The sequence below is a fragment of the Pleurodeles waltl genome, chromosome 12, assembly GCF_031143425.1.
Source record: "Pleurodeles waltl isolate 20211129_DDA chromosome 12, aPleWal1.hap1.20221129, whole genome shotgun sequence".
Classification (NCBI taxonomy): domain Eukaryota; kingdom Metazoa; phylum Chordata; class Amphibia; order Caudata; family Salamandridae; genus Pleurodeles; species Pleurodeles waltl.
In genome coordinates this window covers 692523183-692541209 of record NC_090451.1, presented here as the reverse complement: position 1 = coordinate 692541209, position 18027 = coordinate 692523183, and the positions used below count along the sequence as shown (strand labels likewise).

At 46.7% G+C, this 18027-nt stretch overlaps 1 protein-coding gene across 2 annotated transcripts in view; it reads left to right on the top strand.

Annotated features, from left to right (window-relative positions):
• Positions 1-18027, top strand: part of LOC138266850 (chloride channel protein ClC-Kb-like) — a 436514-nt gene that overhangs the window by 320952 nt on the left and 97535 nt on the right. For both annotated transcript variants that reach the window (XM_069215547.1, XM_069215546.1), the window contains exons 18-19: positions 4828-4901; positions 7928-7996. In XM_069215547.1, coding sequence (XP_069071648.1) covers positions 4828-4901; positions 7928-7996 — 143 coding nt within the window. The remainder of the gene's footprint in view (positions 1-4827; positions 4902-7927; positions 7997-18027) is intronic.

Here is an 18027-nt window from a genome sequence, read left to right as displayed (position 1 = left end):
CAGATGTGGGGGTTTCCTCGGATAGATCTGTTTGCCACTCTGGAGAACGCGCATTGTCCGTTATTCTGCAGCCTCCAGTATCCGGTGCAGGGAGCATTGGGGGACGCGTTTCAGATAACCTGGTGCGACCAGTTGCTTTACGCGTTTCCCCCCATACCCTTGATTCCTCGAGTGTTGAGGAAGATTCGCCAAGACCGGGCCCAAGTCATCTTAATAGCTCCGGATTGGCCAAGGAGGGTGTGGTACTCCGACCTTCTCCAACTCTCGCTGTGCCCTCCGCTCCGTCTCCCTCTCAGGGCAGACCTCCTCTCGCAGTCGCAGGGGCAGGTTTTACACCCCAACCTCCAGAGTCTACACCTACATTCCTGGAGATTGAACGGGGCAACCTGAGTTCCTTCTCTCTCCCGCCTGATGTAGTGGATGTTATATTAGCGGCCAGGCGACACTCCACTAAATCTATCTATGCTAATAGGTGGTCTAAATTTGTTATGTGGTGTGGAGAGAGACAGATTGATCCCTTACATGCTCATCTGTCGGACGTTTTGTCTTTTGCTCTGTCTCTAGCGCAGAAAGGTTGTGCAGTGGCTACCATTAAGGGTTATTTGTCGGCTTTGTCAGCCTTCATTTGTCTTCCAGACCAACCATCGTTATTTAAATCCCCTATTGTTCTCAGATTCTTGAAAGGTCTTCTAAATAAATATCCTCCAAAACCATTCGTTATGCCTCAATGGGATTTGTCCTTGGTCCTGACTTTCCTTATGGGGTCCCCTTTTGAGCCTATGCATTCTTGCCCCTTAAGGTATTTAGTTATTAAAACAGTCTTCCTGGTGGCTATAACATCTGCAAGGAGAGTGAGTGAGTTGCAAGCCTTATCGGTAAAACCCCCTTATACAACTTTTTATGGGGATAAGGTGGTGTTGAGGACCAAGGCTGCTTTCCTCCCGAAGGTTGTTTCACCTTTCCATTTGGCCCAGACAATTACTTTGTCCACGTTCTATCCTCCGCCTCATCCTTCTAAGGAGGAAGAGAGACTACATCGCTTGGACCCAAAGAGGGCGTTAAGCTTCTTCATTGATAGAACAAAGGATTTCAGGCTGGAGGATCAGCTGTTCATCGGATACGTGGGCAAGAGGAGAGGAAAGTCAGTCCACAAGAGAACACTCTCCAGGTGGGTTGTTCTTTGCATTAAAATCTGTTACTCTTTGGCAAAGAAGGATCCTCCTGATGGCATTAGAGCTCATTCCACCAGAGCTAAGTCGGCCACTTCGGCCTTGGCCAGAGGTGTTCCTGTGGTCGACATCTGCAAGGCCGCAACTTGGTCGTCCCTTCACACTTTTGCGAAACATTACTGTTTGGACTCAGAGGTCAGAAGGGACGGCCATTTTGCACGGTCAGTGCTGCAGGATTTCTTGGTTTGACCATTTCGGCACCCACCACCGGGCGTGGTACTGCTTTGGGACTCTATTCATTAGGTGAGGAATCCACAGGTAGTTGTATCCATCAGAAGAACGAGTTACTTACCTTCGGTAACGACTTTTCTGGTGGATACATTAGCTACCTGTGGATTCCTCACGGTCCCACCCGCCTCTCCGTTGCCTTTCTGGTCTTACCAAGTAATCCTTGAGTGCGCTCCTCTTGGTCTTCAAGGTTGCAATAGATTTTGTATATATGGATACTTGTATATATGTATATATATGTATATATCTTTGTGTATATACATGATTTGTATATATTTGTTTGTTTGATTTTATAAAAAAAAAGAGTTATATTAAATCTACAGCCATTTTATTGCAATGTTGTGTGATTTACAATGTTATGGGATGTTGCCTTGCTCTTTCATTGCATTGGGTTATTATTCTCATGCACGTAAAAAATGTTGGTACTGACGTCGGCACGTCGGCGAGGACCTCTTATGACGTCAGACGGCGTCGCGTGGGCTAGAGTGACGTCCTCGTCGACGTGCAGAAGCTAGGAAGAAGATTTCCGTCGAATGCTGGCGCCATGGGAGTATTCATTAGGTGAGGAATCCACAGGTAGCTAATGTATCCACCAGAAAAGTCGTTACCGAAGGTAAGTAACTTGTTCTTTTGGTACTCTGACCACTTTACCTCTGCTGACCAGTGCTAAAGTGGAAATGCTCCCTGTGTAAATTGTATGTGTAATTAGTTTTTCCATGATTGGCATATTTGATTTACTAGTAAATCCCTTCGTACAAATGCACTAGAGGTGCCCAGGGCCTGCAAATCAAATACTACTAGTGGGCCTGCAGCACTGGTTGTGCCACCCACATAAGTAGCCCTGTAAACATGGCTCAGACCTGCCACTGCAGTTTTAACCCACCAATTCGACTTGGCAAGTGCACCCGCTTGCCAGGCCCAAACTTTCCCTTTTCATATATGCAAGGCACCCCTAAGGTAGGCACTAGGTAGCCCCATGGGCAGGGTGCAGTGTATGTTAAAGTTGGGACATGTACTGACGTGTTTTACTTGTCCTAACAGTGAAATGCTGCGAAGTTTGGTTTTCACAGTTGCAAGGCTTATCTCTCTCAAAGGTTAACATGGAAGCTGCCTTTAAATAACTTTAAAGTTCAGATCCCTTTTGGGAGGAGCTAGAAATGTGGAGTTTGGTGTCTCTGGACTCACAATGTAAAAATACATATGTTAGTGAAGTTAGTTTTTAGATTGTTAGCTTGAAAGTGCCACCTTTAGAAGGTGAGCATTTTCTTGCTTAAACCATTCTGTGACTCTCCCTGTTTGTGGATTCCCTGTCTGGGTCAGTTTGACAGTTGGGCTGTTTGTGAATCCCCTCTAGACAGTGAGACAAATGGTGCTGGGGTGTAGCCTGCATATCCTGATGAACCATCTGTGCTAGGGTGGAGGGAAGAGTGGTCACTTACACCTGAATGGGCTGTGCCTGCCCTCTCACAATGCAGTCTCCAACCCCCTGGTGTATGTCTTGGACCCGCCCTGGGCAAGGCAGGATCCTGTAAACAACAGACCCTTTCCTTTGAATTTTGCCTACTTCAGAAAGGGGGATATGTAGTGGACCCAAAACCCCAGACTTTAGATTTCTTCAAGATCACCTTTGGATTCAAGAGGAACCTCTGCCAAGGAGAAGAGCTGAAGAGCTGAGGAGAAGTGCTGCTCCTGCCTGTGACTGTGTTTTGTTGGGCTATGTTGTAGTTGTTGCTTCTGCCTGGTAAATGGGACAAAGACTGGACTTTGTTGTGCATTCCTGCATGAGAAGAATCTCCAAGGGCTTGAACTGAGCTTGCCTCCTGTTTCGAAGTCTCAGGGCCATCAAAGAGTTTCTCTGCCAGCACATGGACTCCCTGCTGAGATTCCTGCCCTGCCAAGAGGTGCCCTAGCCAGTCCCTGGGCCTTTGAAAGGTAAAGCTGGCAGGACAAGAGCTGGAATCCATGCACAGAAAGTTGTGCTGGGAAATTTTGGACGCACCATCTGCAACACGGCTGATAAACGACACACCACCGGCTTTGCGGCTGAAATCGATGCTCCACCTGCATCGCAGCTGGGAGATTTACGCATCGTGGCTAGGGAAACGACACGCAACACCTGCTTGCGGCTGCTGATAACAACGCTAACTCCACACAGCTCGGTTTTCCAAAACGGTGCAACCGGATTTCTCATGAATCGTCCCTGGTGTCAAAGTCATCCCGTCCATGTGCGGATCTGAGGTGCCCCGTCTGGAAATCGACGCATCGCTCTCTTGCAAGGGAGAAAAACAACGCATTGCCAACCCGACCGGAGAAGAAATGATGCACGGCCTCACTTGCGAGTAAGGAATAGACACATCGCTAACTTTTCCAACTAAGTCTCGCCCGTGCAGCTTTATTTTTGACACAAACCAGGTACTTTGTGTAAAATCAACATTTCCATTGTTTCTATAGAGTAAGACTCTTATTCTTTTGAAAATTCAAATCTTGACTTGTGTATGTTGAATTTTTGTTGTTTTGGTCATGTTTGATTTAGATAAATATTGCCTATTTTTCTAAACTGGTGGGGTGTCCATTTTGTAGAGTTTTCACTGTATTACTGTGTGTGTTGGTACTAGTACTTTACACATTGCTTTTGAGCTAAGCCTGCCTGCTCGTGCCAAGCTACCAAGGGGGTCTGTGGAGGTTAACCAGGTGTGTTTCTTCTTTGCCCTGATTAGAGTGAGGGTCCTTGGTTGGACAGGGGTTAACCTGACTGCCAACCAAAGATCCAATTTCTAACACTTTATACATGAGTTATGTATGTTTCTTCAGTTGGTAAATGTGGGTTTGAATCATGGCCTCAGCTCAACAGCCTGTGATTCTAGGCAAATCGATTGATCTGTAGCCAAATTTAGAGTTTGAGAGATGTGTTACTCCGTCACAAATGCAAATGTGACAGATATCCTGTCCACCTTATTATAAGATAATATAGGATTGTAATAAGGCATATGATACATCTGTCATGTTTGCAACAATGAACCCATACACCAAACTAAATCAGGCCCTTTTTCTTTTTATAGCTAGTGCTCATCTAAAGCACTCTAACTCCCTAGGTCCAGATTCATGTTATTAAAAAAATACACACAATAAAATAAAGATAGAAATAATTTGGGAATGCTAGATTGAGTGATACAGAAGACCAGCTCTTTAAAGTTTTTCATAATCGTTGACTAGGTGTATTCTGAGCGTCTCCATTCAGTGCTTGAATGAAAAAGCAACAAAGATGCCTACAATGCACAACTATGATTACAAGTTAAGGATATTATTTTTCTCACAGTGGCTGTTATTCCACACTGTTCTAATGAACTGCTGTCCTTTTCTGTCTTTTCAGAGGACCCAGGTAGTGCAGAGCTTGGTGATGGGACTTACAGCACAGATGACACCATAGCGAGCGAAAGCGAAGCGGTGAGTAAGGGTGAAGGAAGGAAGAGCTATAACAATACCTGCAGCCACTGGCCACTGCATGTGAGTCATAACAAGTGAGTGTGTGAGTTAATGAGTGAATAGAAGACTTGAGTAAATGATGAGCTGTGGTAGAGTGCAAAGAAGCCTTATCTGTAGACACATCATAATCTCACCAAAATATGGTGATGGGTCGCATTGTGGCGAATGGTGAATTTGGGACACCTGATGGCCCTTAACCTCTTTGGAACCTATGACTTGTCTTAAAGGTTCTGAAAAGATGTTTCTATCATGGTAATTCTGACATTTACCCTAGAGAAAGGAGATACAAGATGAGATTAGATTCTTGAAGAGCATTGGACACTACCTCCCTTAGCTTCCCTTTAAATAGACAGAGTCACACGCTATTGAATTCAATGGTTACTTTAAAATGTGATTTTAGATTCAATGTCTAGCCTACATCACTGAGTGAGGCGACGTGGAGGCGATATTCAAATCCTTTTTCACGTGGTGTGTGTGCCTAGCCCTACCATAGTAAGGCCAAGCACACACACAAACACACACCTGCTCAGTGCCAGGATGCCCTCGCAGGTGATAGTGCACTTCACAAATACACATAACACAACACAACACAGCCCAATATATTATATCATATCATCACATAGGATGTAGTCTTCAGAGGAATCCAGAGGTGGACACGCTTGACATTCCAAAGCCTAGAGTTGGGAGATGGTATGCATTTTAGGGAGCAGAGCTCATTGTTCAGACTTTCAGGTTTTTGTCATGCAAAGGAAACACACTTGAACTTTGCTAGGTAATTTAGTGGCGCATGGTTGTTTGAAAGAGTAGCTGGTGTCTGTGTTCCATGACTGTTGGTATTAATCAAAGGTTTGGATACATTTGTCTTGGTTGCAGTAGTTGAAGGATTCATTGCAAGATGGTCTGCTTTGGAAGAGTGCCTGCTGCTACAACCGAGTGCCTGCTCATAAGGATCAGTGCCTGTACTAAATTTCAGTGCCTGCTGCTAACAATTACTTTCAAGCGCTTTGGACGACTGTCTAATGCTTTAAATAAGTGTCTGCTGTTTTGGAAGAGTGTCTCCTGGCGTGGATGAGCTCAGTGGATGAATGTCTTCGACTTTGGATAAATAGCTGCTGCTTAGGAAGACTGTTGAACGCTATGGGTGAATGTCTAGCACTTAATGAGTGTCTGCTGCTTGTCAAAAATATCTGCTGCTATCGATGAAAGCCTGACGCTTTGGATAAGTGTCTCTTGCATTGGAAGAGTACTTGCTGCATTGTATGAATGAATGCTGCTACTGATGACTATCTACTGCTTTGGAAGAGTTTTTGCTGATGTGGATGGGCTCTGTGGGTGAGTGTCCACTGCCTTAGATAGGTCTGTGCTCCTTCATAAGACTGCTTGGATAAGTGCCCATTATTTTGGATAGGTGTTTGCTGCTTGGGGAAATGTCTGTTGTTGTGGATGAGCTCAGTGGATGAATGTCTACTGCTCTGGATGAATTTCAGCTGCTTAAAAAACAATGGCCCTCATTCTGACCCTGGCGGTCTTTGACCGCCAGGGCGGAGGACCGCGGGAGCACCGCCGACAAGCCGGCGGTGCTCCAATGGGGATTCCGACCGCGGCGGTAAAGCCGCGGTCGGACCGGCACCACTGGCGGGGTCCCGCCAGTGTACCGCGGCCCCATTGAATCCTCCGCGGCGGCGCAGCTTGCTGCACCGCCGCGGGGATTCTGACCCCCCCTACCGCCATCCAGATCCCGGCGGTCGGACCGCCGAGATCCGGATGGCGGTAGGGGGGGTCGCGGGGCCCCTGGGGGCCCCTGCAGTGCCCATGCCACTGGCATGGGCATTGCAGGGGCCCCCGTAAGAGGGCCCCTACATGTATTTCACTGTCTGCTGCGCAGACAGTGAAATACGCGACGGGTGCAACTGCACCCGTCGCACAGCTTCCACTCCGCCGGCTCGATTCCGAGCCGGCTTCATCGTGGAAGCCTCTTTCCCGCTGGGCTGGCTGGCGGTCTGAAGGAGACCGCTCGCCAGCCCAGCGGGAAAGTCAGAATTACCGCCGCGGTCTTTCGACCGCGGAACGGTAACCTGACGGCGGGACTTTGGCGGGCGGCCTCCGCCGCCCGCCAAGGTCAGAATGAGGGCCAATGTCTGTTACTGTGTATTAATGTCTTCTTCTTTGGACGAGCATATGATGCTTTTGATGAGTGTCTGCTACTTGAGAAGAATGCCTCCTGCTAAGGATAAAAGTCTGCAACATTGGATAAGTGTCTACTGCTTTGGGAGAGTTCCTGCTGCTTCTACGGATGAGTGCCTACTGGCTGCTAAGGATGAGTGACTGCTAGTAAGAATGAATTAATGAATGTCTGCTCTTTTGGATAAGTCTCTGTAGGTTTGATAAGTGTCTGCTGCTTTGAAATAGGGTTTGCTGCTAGGACTGAATGGCAGCTACTACTGATGCCCACTGCTTTGGAAGAGTTTCCGTTGCTTTCATGAGCTCAGTGAATGAGTGTCCGCTGCTTTGGATAAAAATCCTGTGCTGCTTCAGAAGACTGAATTGGATAATTGTCTGTAACTGTGGATAAGTGTTTCCTGCTTCGAAAGACGGTCTTTTGATGTGGATGAATGTCTTCAGATACTGATGAATGCTTGCATGTTGGAGGAATTTCTGCTGCTATGGAAGAGATCAATAGATGAATGTCTGCTGCTCTGGATTAATGTCTGCTGTTTAGGAAGACCTGCCACTAGAGATGAATGTCTGCAACACTGCATTACCGTGCAGATCTGTGCATGGTAATTCAATGTCTGGACAATGATTCCCCATTCCTAGGAGCCTAGCTAGCAATAGGCAGAATTCCTTGCAGAGATCCCGGCCTGTATTGGCAACTGCAGCCCCTGGAAATCTCGCCATGGAAATGCACCTAACTCGTAACGAGGGCCGTAGCAGTGTTGATTAATATACATCCCCACGTGACTTGTTCACTATTTTCACCTCCACAGCATGCACGAATATTTCGTGATGGAAGGCGCAGGAAGACCAGCAAGAAACGTTTCCAGTACTACACTATGGTAAGTCACCGGTTACTTTGCCAGAAGGGGCATGGATGCCACAAAAACTATTATAAAAACAAGAGTGAGAATATGTTTTGCAATACAAACACTGCATCCTATATGGGATGGAAATGCCTTGGTGAATTTGCCCAGTGTGTTTTTCACTTCAAGCACGGACAGCCGCGAAGGAGTAGTTTGGTGCACATATTTCTCCTTTGCCTGACCTACCAGGACCCAACTGGCTGCTACAAGTATCAAACCGGATTTAATTGTTTTCTCTCTGGGTATAGACCACAGACAGCAGACACACGCTTCACCTTAGCTTTTATCTTACAAATGCACTCCCTAATCGGAACATGTTTAAAAAAACAAACCGCTTAGGCAGGCTCAGGCGTTGAATTATCGAGCTGGCCCTCAAGCTGTGCAGAGCTTCCATCTCACTCATCACCAAACCGAGGCCTCAACATACTATTTTTACATCAGTAAAAGTGTGGAAATGGGTAAAGACAGTTGTTCAACATTCATGGTTGACGTATTCATGCACCACAACTACTGTTCTCCATTGCCAAGCCAGATCTGCATCATTGTTGGAAATGGCCCTTTCTGCAGGGTTATTCCCAACCTTTGTGCCTTCTTTCTCCTATTTTTTTTAATCTGTTTTTGCTGGTTTATTGTCTCTTCGCACTTTATCACTGCTAATCAGTGCTAAAGTGCAAGTGCTCCCTATATAAATTGTTCTGTTGATTGGTTTATCCATGATTGGCATATCTGATTTACTGGTGAGCCCATAGTAAAGTGCACTAGAGGTGCCCAGGGCCTGTAAATCAAATGCTACTAGTGGGCCTGCACCACCCACATGAGTAGTCCTATGAGCATGTCTCAGACCTGCAGTGTGTGTGTGTGTGTGTGTGTGTGTGTGTCCAGTTTTAAACTGCCAATCTGACCTGGCAAGTGTACCCACTTGCCATGCCCAAACCTTCCCTTTTTGTACATGTGAGGTACCCCTAAGGTAGCCCTAGGCAGCCCAGTGGGCAGGGTGCAGTGCATATTAAAGGTAGGACATATACTGATGTGTTTTACATGTCCTAACAGTGAAATACTGCCACATTCGGTTTTCACTGTTGCATTGGCTATCTCTCTCATTGGATGGGCTTCCTGCTCTGCTTCCAGAGGTCTATTAATATTCTTTGACCATGTGTTAAGTGACAAAGTCCTCAAGCTTTCGCTTTTAATTAGAACTGATAGGTGGCTTGTTGAAAGCTTTAGTTTTCTAGTGTACAGCTAGGCTGTACATTAGTTCCCTTGGTAGGCCGCTTAGCTACTTCCCGGGTACAAAGACTGTTATGGGGGCATCAGCTCTTCTTCAGTCAAAGGGGTATCTGTGAGCACAGCCTGGAGTGCACTTTGATGAAGCATGTCTACAAGAGAGAGATGAGAAGGTCCTTATGCAGTCTAGGCATAATAGGCTAGTGTGAAGTCCTTTGTGAGATGAGCCAGTGCCTTTGAAGTGCATGTGTGGTAGGTGACAGCCCTACCCCTTCCCACCCTGCCAGATATGGCCCGTCCTTCCAAACCCAGACCCTCTATTGTAACTGCCAACTGCAGATAATCATGTGACCAAGGAACATGCTGGTTTGTATATAGCTGGTTTCTGGATGCGGTGGCAAGGTGTGAAAAAAAAAAAACAATTGACTGGGATGTGGCCTAAGAAATTACCAGTAACTGAGATTAATTCAAAGGTTCTACCCATCTCTTTGTGTGTTTTCTTCACAGCTAGGAAGATGGCCATGAGTACAGCTCTCTTACTGGTATTAGCTAAGTCGCTGGCTGTACTCAGAGGTCTGCTTTCATGACATCATCTGATAATGCTAATAGCAGCCTTTAAAATGTATTTATTTATTGTGTAGTATATGGCATACTATTCTATTTTTGTATTATGATTTATACTTTATTCCCCAATAAAAAAAGAAGAGGGTTTGTGCTTGGTACACAGAGTTGTCTCAGGCTCATCGGATGCCAGATACTTGCCATATACTGCCACCGTTGCTCTGTCTACCCAGTCTGGGCTCAAGTTTAGTTCAGTAAAAGCCCATCTGTCAGCCATTTTAATATATCGGCCTGTGGAGAAGAATCCGTCAGGATTATCAAGGAGCTTATGAATGGGTTTCTTAGAGCATTTCAACCACTGCATGCACCGGCAGACATATGGGGACTTGATACTGTCCTGTACCTACTTATGGAAGAGTCTGTGAGCCCTTCTGAACTTATCTGCTCGGCAGACATCCATAGCGTTTCCTGGAAGAGTGCACTGCTCTTGGGGCTAAACTCAGCAAGAACAGTCAATGTATTACAACTGTTTACTATTAAGCAGCCCTTCCTGACATTTCATAAATACAGAGTGGTTCTGTGGATCATTCCTAAATTTATTCGATGAGTTCCTATGAAATTGCACCTGCCTAAACTGGTGATAAAGAAAGTTTTATTTACCTAAATCGAGACAGTCTAGGAAAAGGTGACATATTTTTGAGTCGTCTGCATTTTAACTTCTACATAAAAAGGACTAGGTATTTCCGGAAAATTTAGGGATTGATTCAGACTCTGGAGGGTGGCCTGCCATCTGTAAGGGAGGCAAAGGTAATCTCCACTGCCATTGGGCCGGACTGTCATCTGTGCCTTCAGTGATACACTGAAAGTTTGGTACATTGGCACCATGTTTTATTGGTCAAACATCAAACTTTTGTTTTTCAGTAACTTGTTTCTAAAAAGCAAAAAAGTAATGGGCCTCAAAGCCTTTGTCTTTTCTCCCACATGTACGGGGGTCATTGTATTTTTTTCTGTTTTTACCTGCCGGTGACACAAAGTAAAGGACATCAGGAGTCTGCTCCAAATGAGGCAGGGGGTCTGATGCCTTACTCCGATGGCCTCTGCTCCACTAGAGCATCAGAATAAGTCTTCCAATGGCAGAGCAAAGGGGGGGGGGGGGCACTCCGTAAGAAAATTGACAGTTCACCTAACTCAAAATAGAGTAGGCAGACCAAGGCTTTGGCAGACAAGGACACCATCACTAAATCAGGCTTTTAATCATCTACTAGTGACCTTTGGACATTTGCAGAAAGGGAGTCCTCTTTCCACATAAGGTGTAGCAAGATGGCCAGTAGCTGCTGTCATGCTCAACAACAAAAAAACGGATTAACCTTTTTGGGGCACAATGATGGCGCACTGTACAAATGGGGTTGCAGCCAAGGCAGCTCTCTACGCATGACTGTCACATGCAGATTGATGAATAGGAACCACTTCAAAGAGCTGCCATGCTGGAAGACAATCAGTACTAGGACAGGCAATAATTAATCATCTATTTCATTTCCCACTTTCTGCTGCCATAAATGTGTGCTGGATTTTTTGTTTTACTTGCTGTTCTGATTCAAGCATGTGAATCTTTGAAAGATCTAGTGCTGGAGAACATACAAGTTACTTAGGGCCATATGTACGAACACTTTTTCCCATAGACACAGAATGGGGAAATACCTTTGCTACATCTGGCCCTTACTTACTTACTTACTTGCCACTACACTTCTCTTCCAGGGGATCCTCATCAATAGTCATAAACACTGAATATTCCCGCCCACGTGCGGGGACCCCAGAGCATATACAAACACACATGTATATGTATGAAATATCTATGAAAAATAACATTTTAGTAGAGAATTTCAATACAAATATAATATATACATGTGTAAAAAGCAATGCAGTCTATGTTGAGAAACAGACAAAAAATGCTTTATTTTTGGGAGGTTTTTTTTTAAACATAAATTAAAATCTTCAATTAAAGGTAAAAACTTTCTGTAGTCAAAGTAGAAGGTATAGAAAGTATAAGCAATCCATTTTAAAAGAGAAAAACTACATTGAAAATAAAGAAGCATTATTAGCCAATAGGCTGCATGAAGGTTAACACAGCAGAACCAAAAAATTGGCACCGTGCCTTTAAGACCCTGAGCACTTCCAGTATCCCACAATGCCTCAGGGGTAAGAGTGAGGTGACAGTTGGTTCACAGTTAGGTCAGTTCTTTTTTCTGGCTTCTTCTGTGAGGATCCTGGAGCATTGAGCACTCATTTTTCTGGTAATTTGGCCAAAAAATTACCTAGACTGTGTTTTTCTCTGATTTATTCGACGATTCTAATTTTTTTTGAGAGAGACAAGTTTTTTCTCACAAAAATTCCTTCATTGTTTGTGAAATGTCCTTCTTGTGGGCAGAAGAAGGCCCAGACAGACCCACACTCTGTGTGCATAGTCTGTTTGCCTGAGAGTCACTCTCCTGACACCTGCAGACATTACAAAAATCTGTCTAAAAGGACTCTCAAGGACAGAGAGAGGATTCGACTACATGGTCTGCATGAAAGGGAGAAAGTTTCCATGGAATCTACACAACGGTGAGCCAGATAGATGTCGGCAGGTAGGAAGATTCCTGTCTGTTCATCACTGCATCATCGATGTCGAAAGAAAATATGTCAAAGCTTGTATCCCATAATCGGGGTAGTTCTCTGTCGACGGCTGCACACCCATCGATGTCGAGCAGGTACATCACTACTCACACGGGGTCAAAGACTAGTCATCATCCGATGACGTTGCAGCGTCCGCCGTTGAAGCCGACCTCGAGAACTAGGTTGAGGTCCCCTCATCGTGTGACATTGAGGCACTCGTCTCCATCAGCACACCGCTCGACGTCAAAGCATTCAACGTAGAGGCACATTCCTGCTGCGGATCACCACTCGTCGTCGAAGCATGCGACATCGACGTCGAGACCTGAGAAGACGGAAAGGTCTCGCTCGACGGCAGAAACCCCTGGATCCCTGTTGACAACAACACAACATCGATCGACACCGAGACAACCTTCTCCTGTAACATCTGTCTCGCAAAGGGTTTCTCACCAGCTTCTCCAGATTCTCAGTACTCGAGACTTCTTTGCCTCGTATGCCCTCGCCAACAACTCTATCTGAACGCGCAAGACCTGCTGCTGATCAGCCCGCTCCTTGACGTCAACGCAGCCAGTCCAGGGCATCCACAAGAAGTAGGTCACGATCCAGGAGACAGTCTAGATCTAGATCCTCTGGATCACGGCAAAGGTGGCGAAGATCTCCTTCATGGTCTACCGCATCTGAGTACTTCATAAGAGACTACTTGTAGGAAGTTGGCTCTGTATATACTATTTCAAAATAAGAAATAGCGTGCACAGAGTCCAAGGGTTCCCCTTAGAGGTAAGATAGTGGCAAAAAGAGATAATTCTAATGCTCTATTTTGGGGTAGTGTGGTCGAGCAGTAGGCTTATCAGAGGGTAGTGTTAAGCATTTGTTGTACACACACAGGCAAAAATGAGGAACACACACTCAAAGACAAATTCCAGGCCAATAGGTTTTTATATATAAAAATATATTTTCTTAGTTTATTTTAAGAACCACAGGTTCAAGATTTACAAACAATACTTTAAATGAAAGGTATTTCACTCAGGTATCTTAGGAATATCTTAGGAACTTTGAATAATCACAATAGCATGTACAGTTTTGGCAAAAATGGCAATAAGTTATTTTAAAAGTGGACACAGTGCAAAAATCAACAGTTCCTGGGCGAGGTAAGTAAATGTTAAGTTCACAGGTAAGTAAAACACTTACAGGGTTCAGAGTTGGGTTCAAGGTAGCCTACTGTTGGGGGTTCAAGGCAACCCCAAAGTTACCACACCAGCAGCTCAGGGCCGGTCAGGTACAGAGGTCAAAGTGGTGCCCAAAACACATAGGCTTCAATGGAAATAGGGGTGCCCTGGTTCCAGTCTTCCAGCAGGTAAGTGCCTGCGACTTCAGAGGGCAGACCAGGGGGGTTTTGTAGGGCACCAGGGGGACACAAGCAGGCACAGAAAGTATACCCTTAGCGGCACAGGGGCGACCGGGTGCAGAGTGCAAACAGGCGTGGGGTTTTCAATAGGAATCAATGGGGAGGCCCGGGGGGTCTCTTCAGCGATGCAGGCATGCACAGGGGGGGCTCCTCATGGTAGCCACCACCTGAGCTAGGCAGAGGGTCGCCTGGGGGTCGCTCCTGCAATGGAGTTTGGTTCCTTCAGGTCCTGGGGGCTGCGGGTGCACTGTGGTTTCTATGCGTCGGGTTCCTTGAAGCAGGCAGTCACGGTCAGGGGGAGCCTCTGGATTTCCTCTGCAGGCGTCGCTGTGGGGGTTCAGGGGGGTCAACTCTGGTTACTCACAGGCTCGCAGTCGCCGGGGAGTCCTCCCTGTAGTGTTAGTTTTCTGCAGGTCAAGCCGGGGGCATCGGGTGCCGAGTGGAAAGTCTAACGCTTCCGGCGGGAAACGTGTGGTCTTTAAAAGTTGCTTCTTTGTTTCCAAAAGTTGCAGTTTCTTGAACAGGGCCGCTGTTCTCAGGAGCTTCTTGGTCCTTTAGATGCAGGGTAGTCCTCTGAGGCTTCAGAGGTCACTGGACCCTGGTGGATGCGTCTCTGTTGCAGTTTTCTTCAAAGTAGGGAGACAGGCCGGTGGGGCTGGGGCCAAATCAGTTGTCGTCTCCATCTTCACTGCAGGGCTTCAGGTCAGCAGTCCTTCTTCTTCTTTAGGTTGCAGGAATCTGTCTTCCTTGGTTCATGTATAAATACTCAATTTAGGGGGGTGTTTAGGTCTGGGAGGGCAGTAGCCAGTGGCTACTGGCCCTGAGGGTGGCTAAACCCTCTTTGTGCCTCCTCCCTGTGGGGAGGGGGGCACATCCCTAATCCTATTGGGGGAATCCTCCATCTGCAAGATGGAGGATTTCTAAAAGTAAGAGTCACCTCAGCTCAGGACACCTTAGGCGCTGTCCTGACTGGGGAGTTACTCCTCCTTGTTTTTCTCATTATCTCCTCCAGCCTTGCCACCAGAAGTTGGGGCAGTGGCCGGAGGGGCGGGCATCTCCACTTGCTGGGATGCCCTGTGGCGCTGTAACAAAGGGGGTGAGCCTTTGAGGCTCACCGCCAGATGTTACAATTCCTGCAGGGGGAGTTGAGAAGCACCTCCACCCAGTACAGGCTTTGTTCCTGGCCACAGAGTGACAAAGGCACTCTCCCCATGTGGCCAGCAACATGTCTGGTGTGTGGCAGGCTGGCAAAAACTAGTCAGCCCACACTGGAAGTCGGGTATGTTTTCAGAGGGCATCTCTAAGATGCCCTCTGGGTGTATTTCACAATAAAATGTACACTGGCATCAGTGTGCATTTATTGTGCTGACAAGTTTGTTACCAAACTTCACAGTTTTCAGTGTAGCCATTATGGTGCTGTGGAGTTTGTGTATGACAGACTCCCAGACCAAATACTCTTATGGCTACCCTGCACTTACAATGTCTAAGGTTTTGCTTAGACACTGTATGGGCATAGTGCTCATGTAAGGCCTGCTAGAGGGGTGACTTATCTATGCCATAGGCAGTGTGAGGTTGGCATGGCACTCTGAGGGGAGTGCCATGTCGACTTAGTCATTTTCTCCCCACCAGCACACACAAGCTGGCAAGCAGTGTGCATGTGCTGAGTGAGGGGTCCCCAGGGTGGCATAAGACATGCTGCAGCCCTTAGAGACTTTCCCTGGCATCAGGGCCCTTGGTACCAGGGGTACCAGTTACAAGGGACTTACCTGGGTGCCAGGGTTATGCCAGTTTTGGAGATAAAGGTACAGTTTAGGGAAAGAACACTGGTGCTGGGGCCTGGTTAGCAGGTCCCAGCACACTTTCAAATCATAACTTGGCATCAGCAAAGGCAAAAAGTCAGGGGGTAACCATGCCAAGGAGGCATTTCCTTACACTACTCACCTACCTTGACTAACTCCCCTCCAGCAAGAGTATCGCCAATTGACGATATTACTACCTGTAACAAGGTTTTGGTCAGAGGGGCCCAAACACTGAACATAGAGATTCCAGAGCCGACTACGTCATCGTCAGTGATCTTTGAGACCCTACATCAACGTGCCTCCTCCAGGAAATTACTGCCTCTGGTTCCTGGTCTTTTACAACCGGCTATGGACACATTTCTTACTCTGGCTAGCCTTCGTTCTACTCCTGCTCGGATACTAAAGAAATATAAAGCCGCACACCAGGATCCTTTGTTCCTTAGAGTCGATCCTCCTCTGTACTCTGTGATTTTGGCTGCTGCCCGTAACACTCATTCTGTGGCGTCATCATCTATGGTCCCTCTAGACAAGAAGATAAAACATTTGGACTCATTGGGCAGGAAAATGTGTGGCACTTCAGCAGCATGTATGAAGGTCTCCAGTGCTTCTGCGGTTCTGGGAAGGTACAACCGTTCCTTGTGTGACTCTCTGAACAGGTTAATTGACAAATTGCCTAGGAAAGATAGGCAAGATTTTCAGGAGATCCTGCAAGAGGGGAGTTTAGTATCCAACCAAGTGATTAGTGCTGCTGCAGACGGCGCAGATTTGACAGCTCATGGCTACGCACATGGCATTTGGGCAAGGAGGTCCTCATGGCTGCGCCTCACAGGATTGAGGCAGGAGGCACAGCACCGCATCTTGAACCCTCTTTTTAATGGAACCTCATTATTTTGATCTTACAACGATGATGAAATGGTGAGGATGAAATTGGAGGTAGACACTATGAAGGCGGTGGGCCTGGATAGGCGAAGAGAATATAGAAGGCGGTACAGGCCTTGTGACAAGCGCCCTTTTCAGCAGAGGGTTCAAGCCCCTCACTGGTCCCAGAGGCCTCAACAAAAGCAGGGACAGCCTTTCTATCAATCACACAAAACTGCAAGAGACCGCGCTCCAAGTAGACCACATCAGTCTACTCCCAAGGCAGCGGGAAAACAATGAGGATTCGCTTCCACTAACCCTGTCCACCACTCCAGAGGGGGGAAGTATTACCAATTACGTTCAAGAGTGGCACACCGTTACAAAAGACAAATGGGTGCTAAACATTGTAGAGAATGGTTACTCTCTTCGGTTCAAATCTCCTCCACCGTCTCTGCCGCCAACGAGGTCAGCGCCTGCTCATTACTCGGTACTGCGAAAAGAAGTTTGCATCCTGTTGCAGAAAAGAACAATAGAAAAGGTTCCATTCACTCAACGAGGAAAAGGAGTGTATTCCCAATATTTTCTGGTGAAGAAGAAAGGCCAAGAAGGGGTCTTCATACCTATTCTAGATCTGAGACATCTGAACAAATACATCCGAAAATCTAAATTCAGAATTCCGGCCCTTCATCAGATTTTGCCTCGGCTACATCCAGGAGACTGGATGTGCGCCATAGATCTACAGGATGCGCACTTTCACATCGAAAATGTATTTGGTTCCGAGTGGCATCACAACACTACCAGTTCAAAGTGCTGCCCTTTGGCCTAAAATCAGCCCCTCGGACATTCTCCAAATGTGTGGCAATGATAGTGGCATACTTGAGAAAACAGAATGTCTTTATTTATCCATTCCTAGATGCCTGGCTGCTCAAAGCTACCATCACAGAGCAGGCTGTAAACCATCTGAACCTGGTTCTGAACACTTTCAGCTCTCTGGGTTTGCAGGTCAATTTCTAGAAGTCCACTCTCATTCCAACTCAGACCCTCCATTGTCTGGGGGCAGTACTAGACACCAAACTAGAAAGAGTGTATCCTTCAGAGGAACGACTATCATCAATAACGAAAAAGTGTCACACTCTTTTCCGCAATCTCAGACCTACGGTTCATCAGGTGGCATCTCTGTTGGGCTCCATGGCCTCCTCCATTTTCATTGTCCTGAATGCCATGCTACATATGAGGTCTTTTCAAGAGGCTCTAGAGGATCAGTGGAATCAACACACAGCCCAATGGGAGGACAGAATAGCTCTTTCAACCGGGGCTCTAGCATCATTACAATGGTGGATGCGCAGACATCACCTGTTGGTAGGGGCTCCTTTTCACCAGTCCACTCCTTCCGACACCCTGGCAACGGATGCATCACTACAGGGCTGGGGAGCTCACCTGGGCTTATGGTCCAGCAAGGATCAGAGTTACCACATCAACCTACAGGAACTGAGAGCGGTTCACCTTGCTCT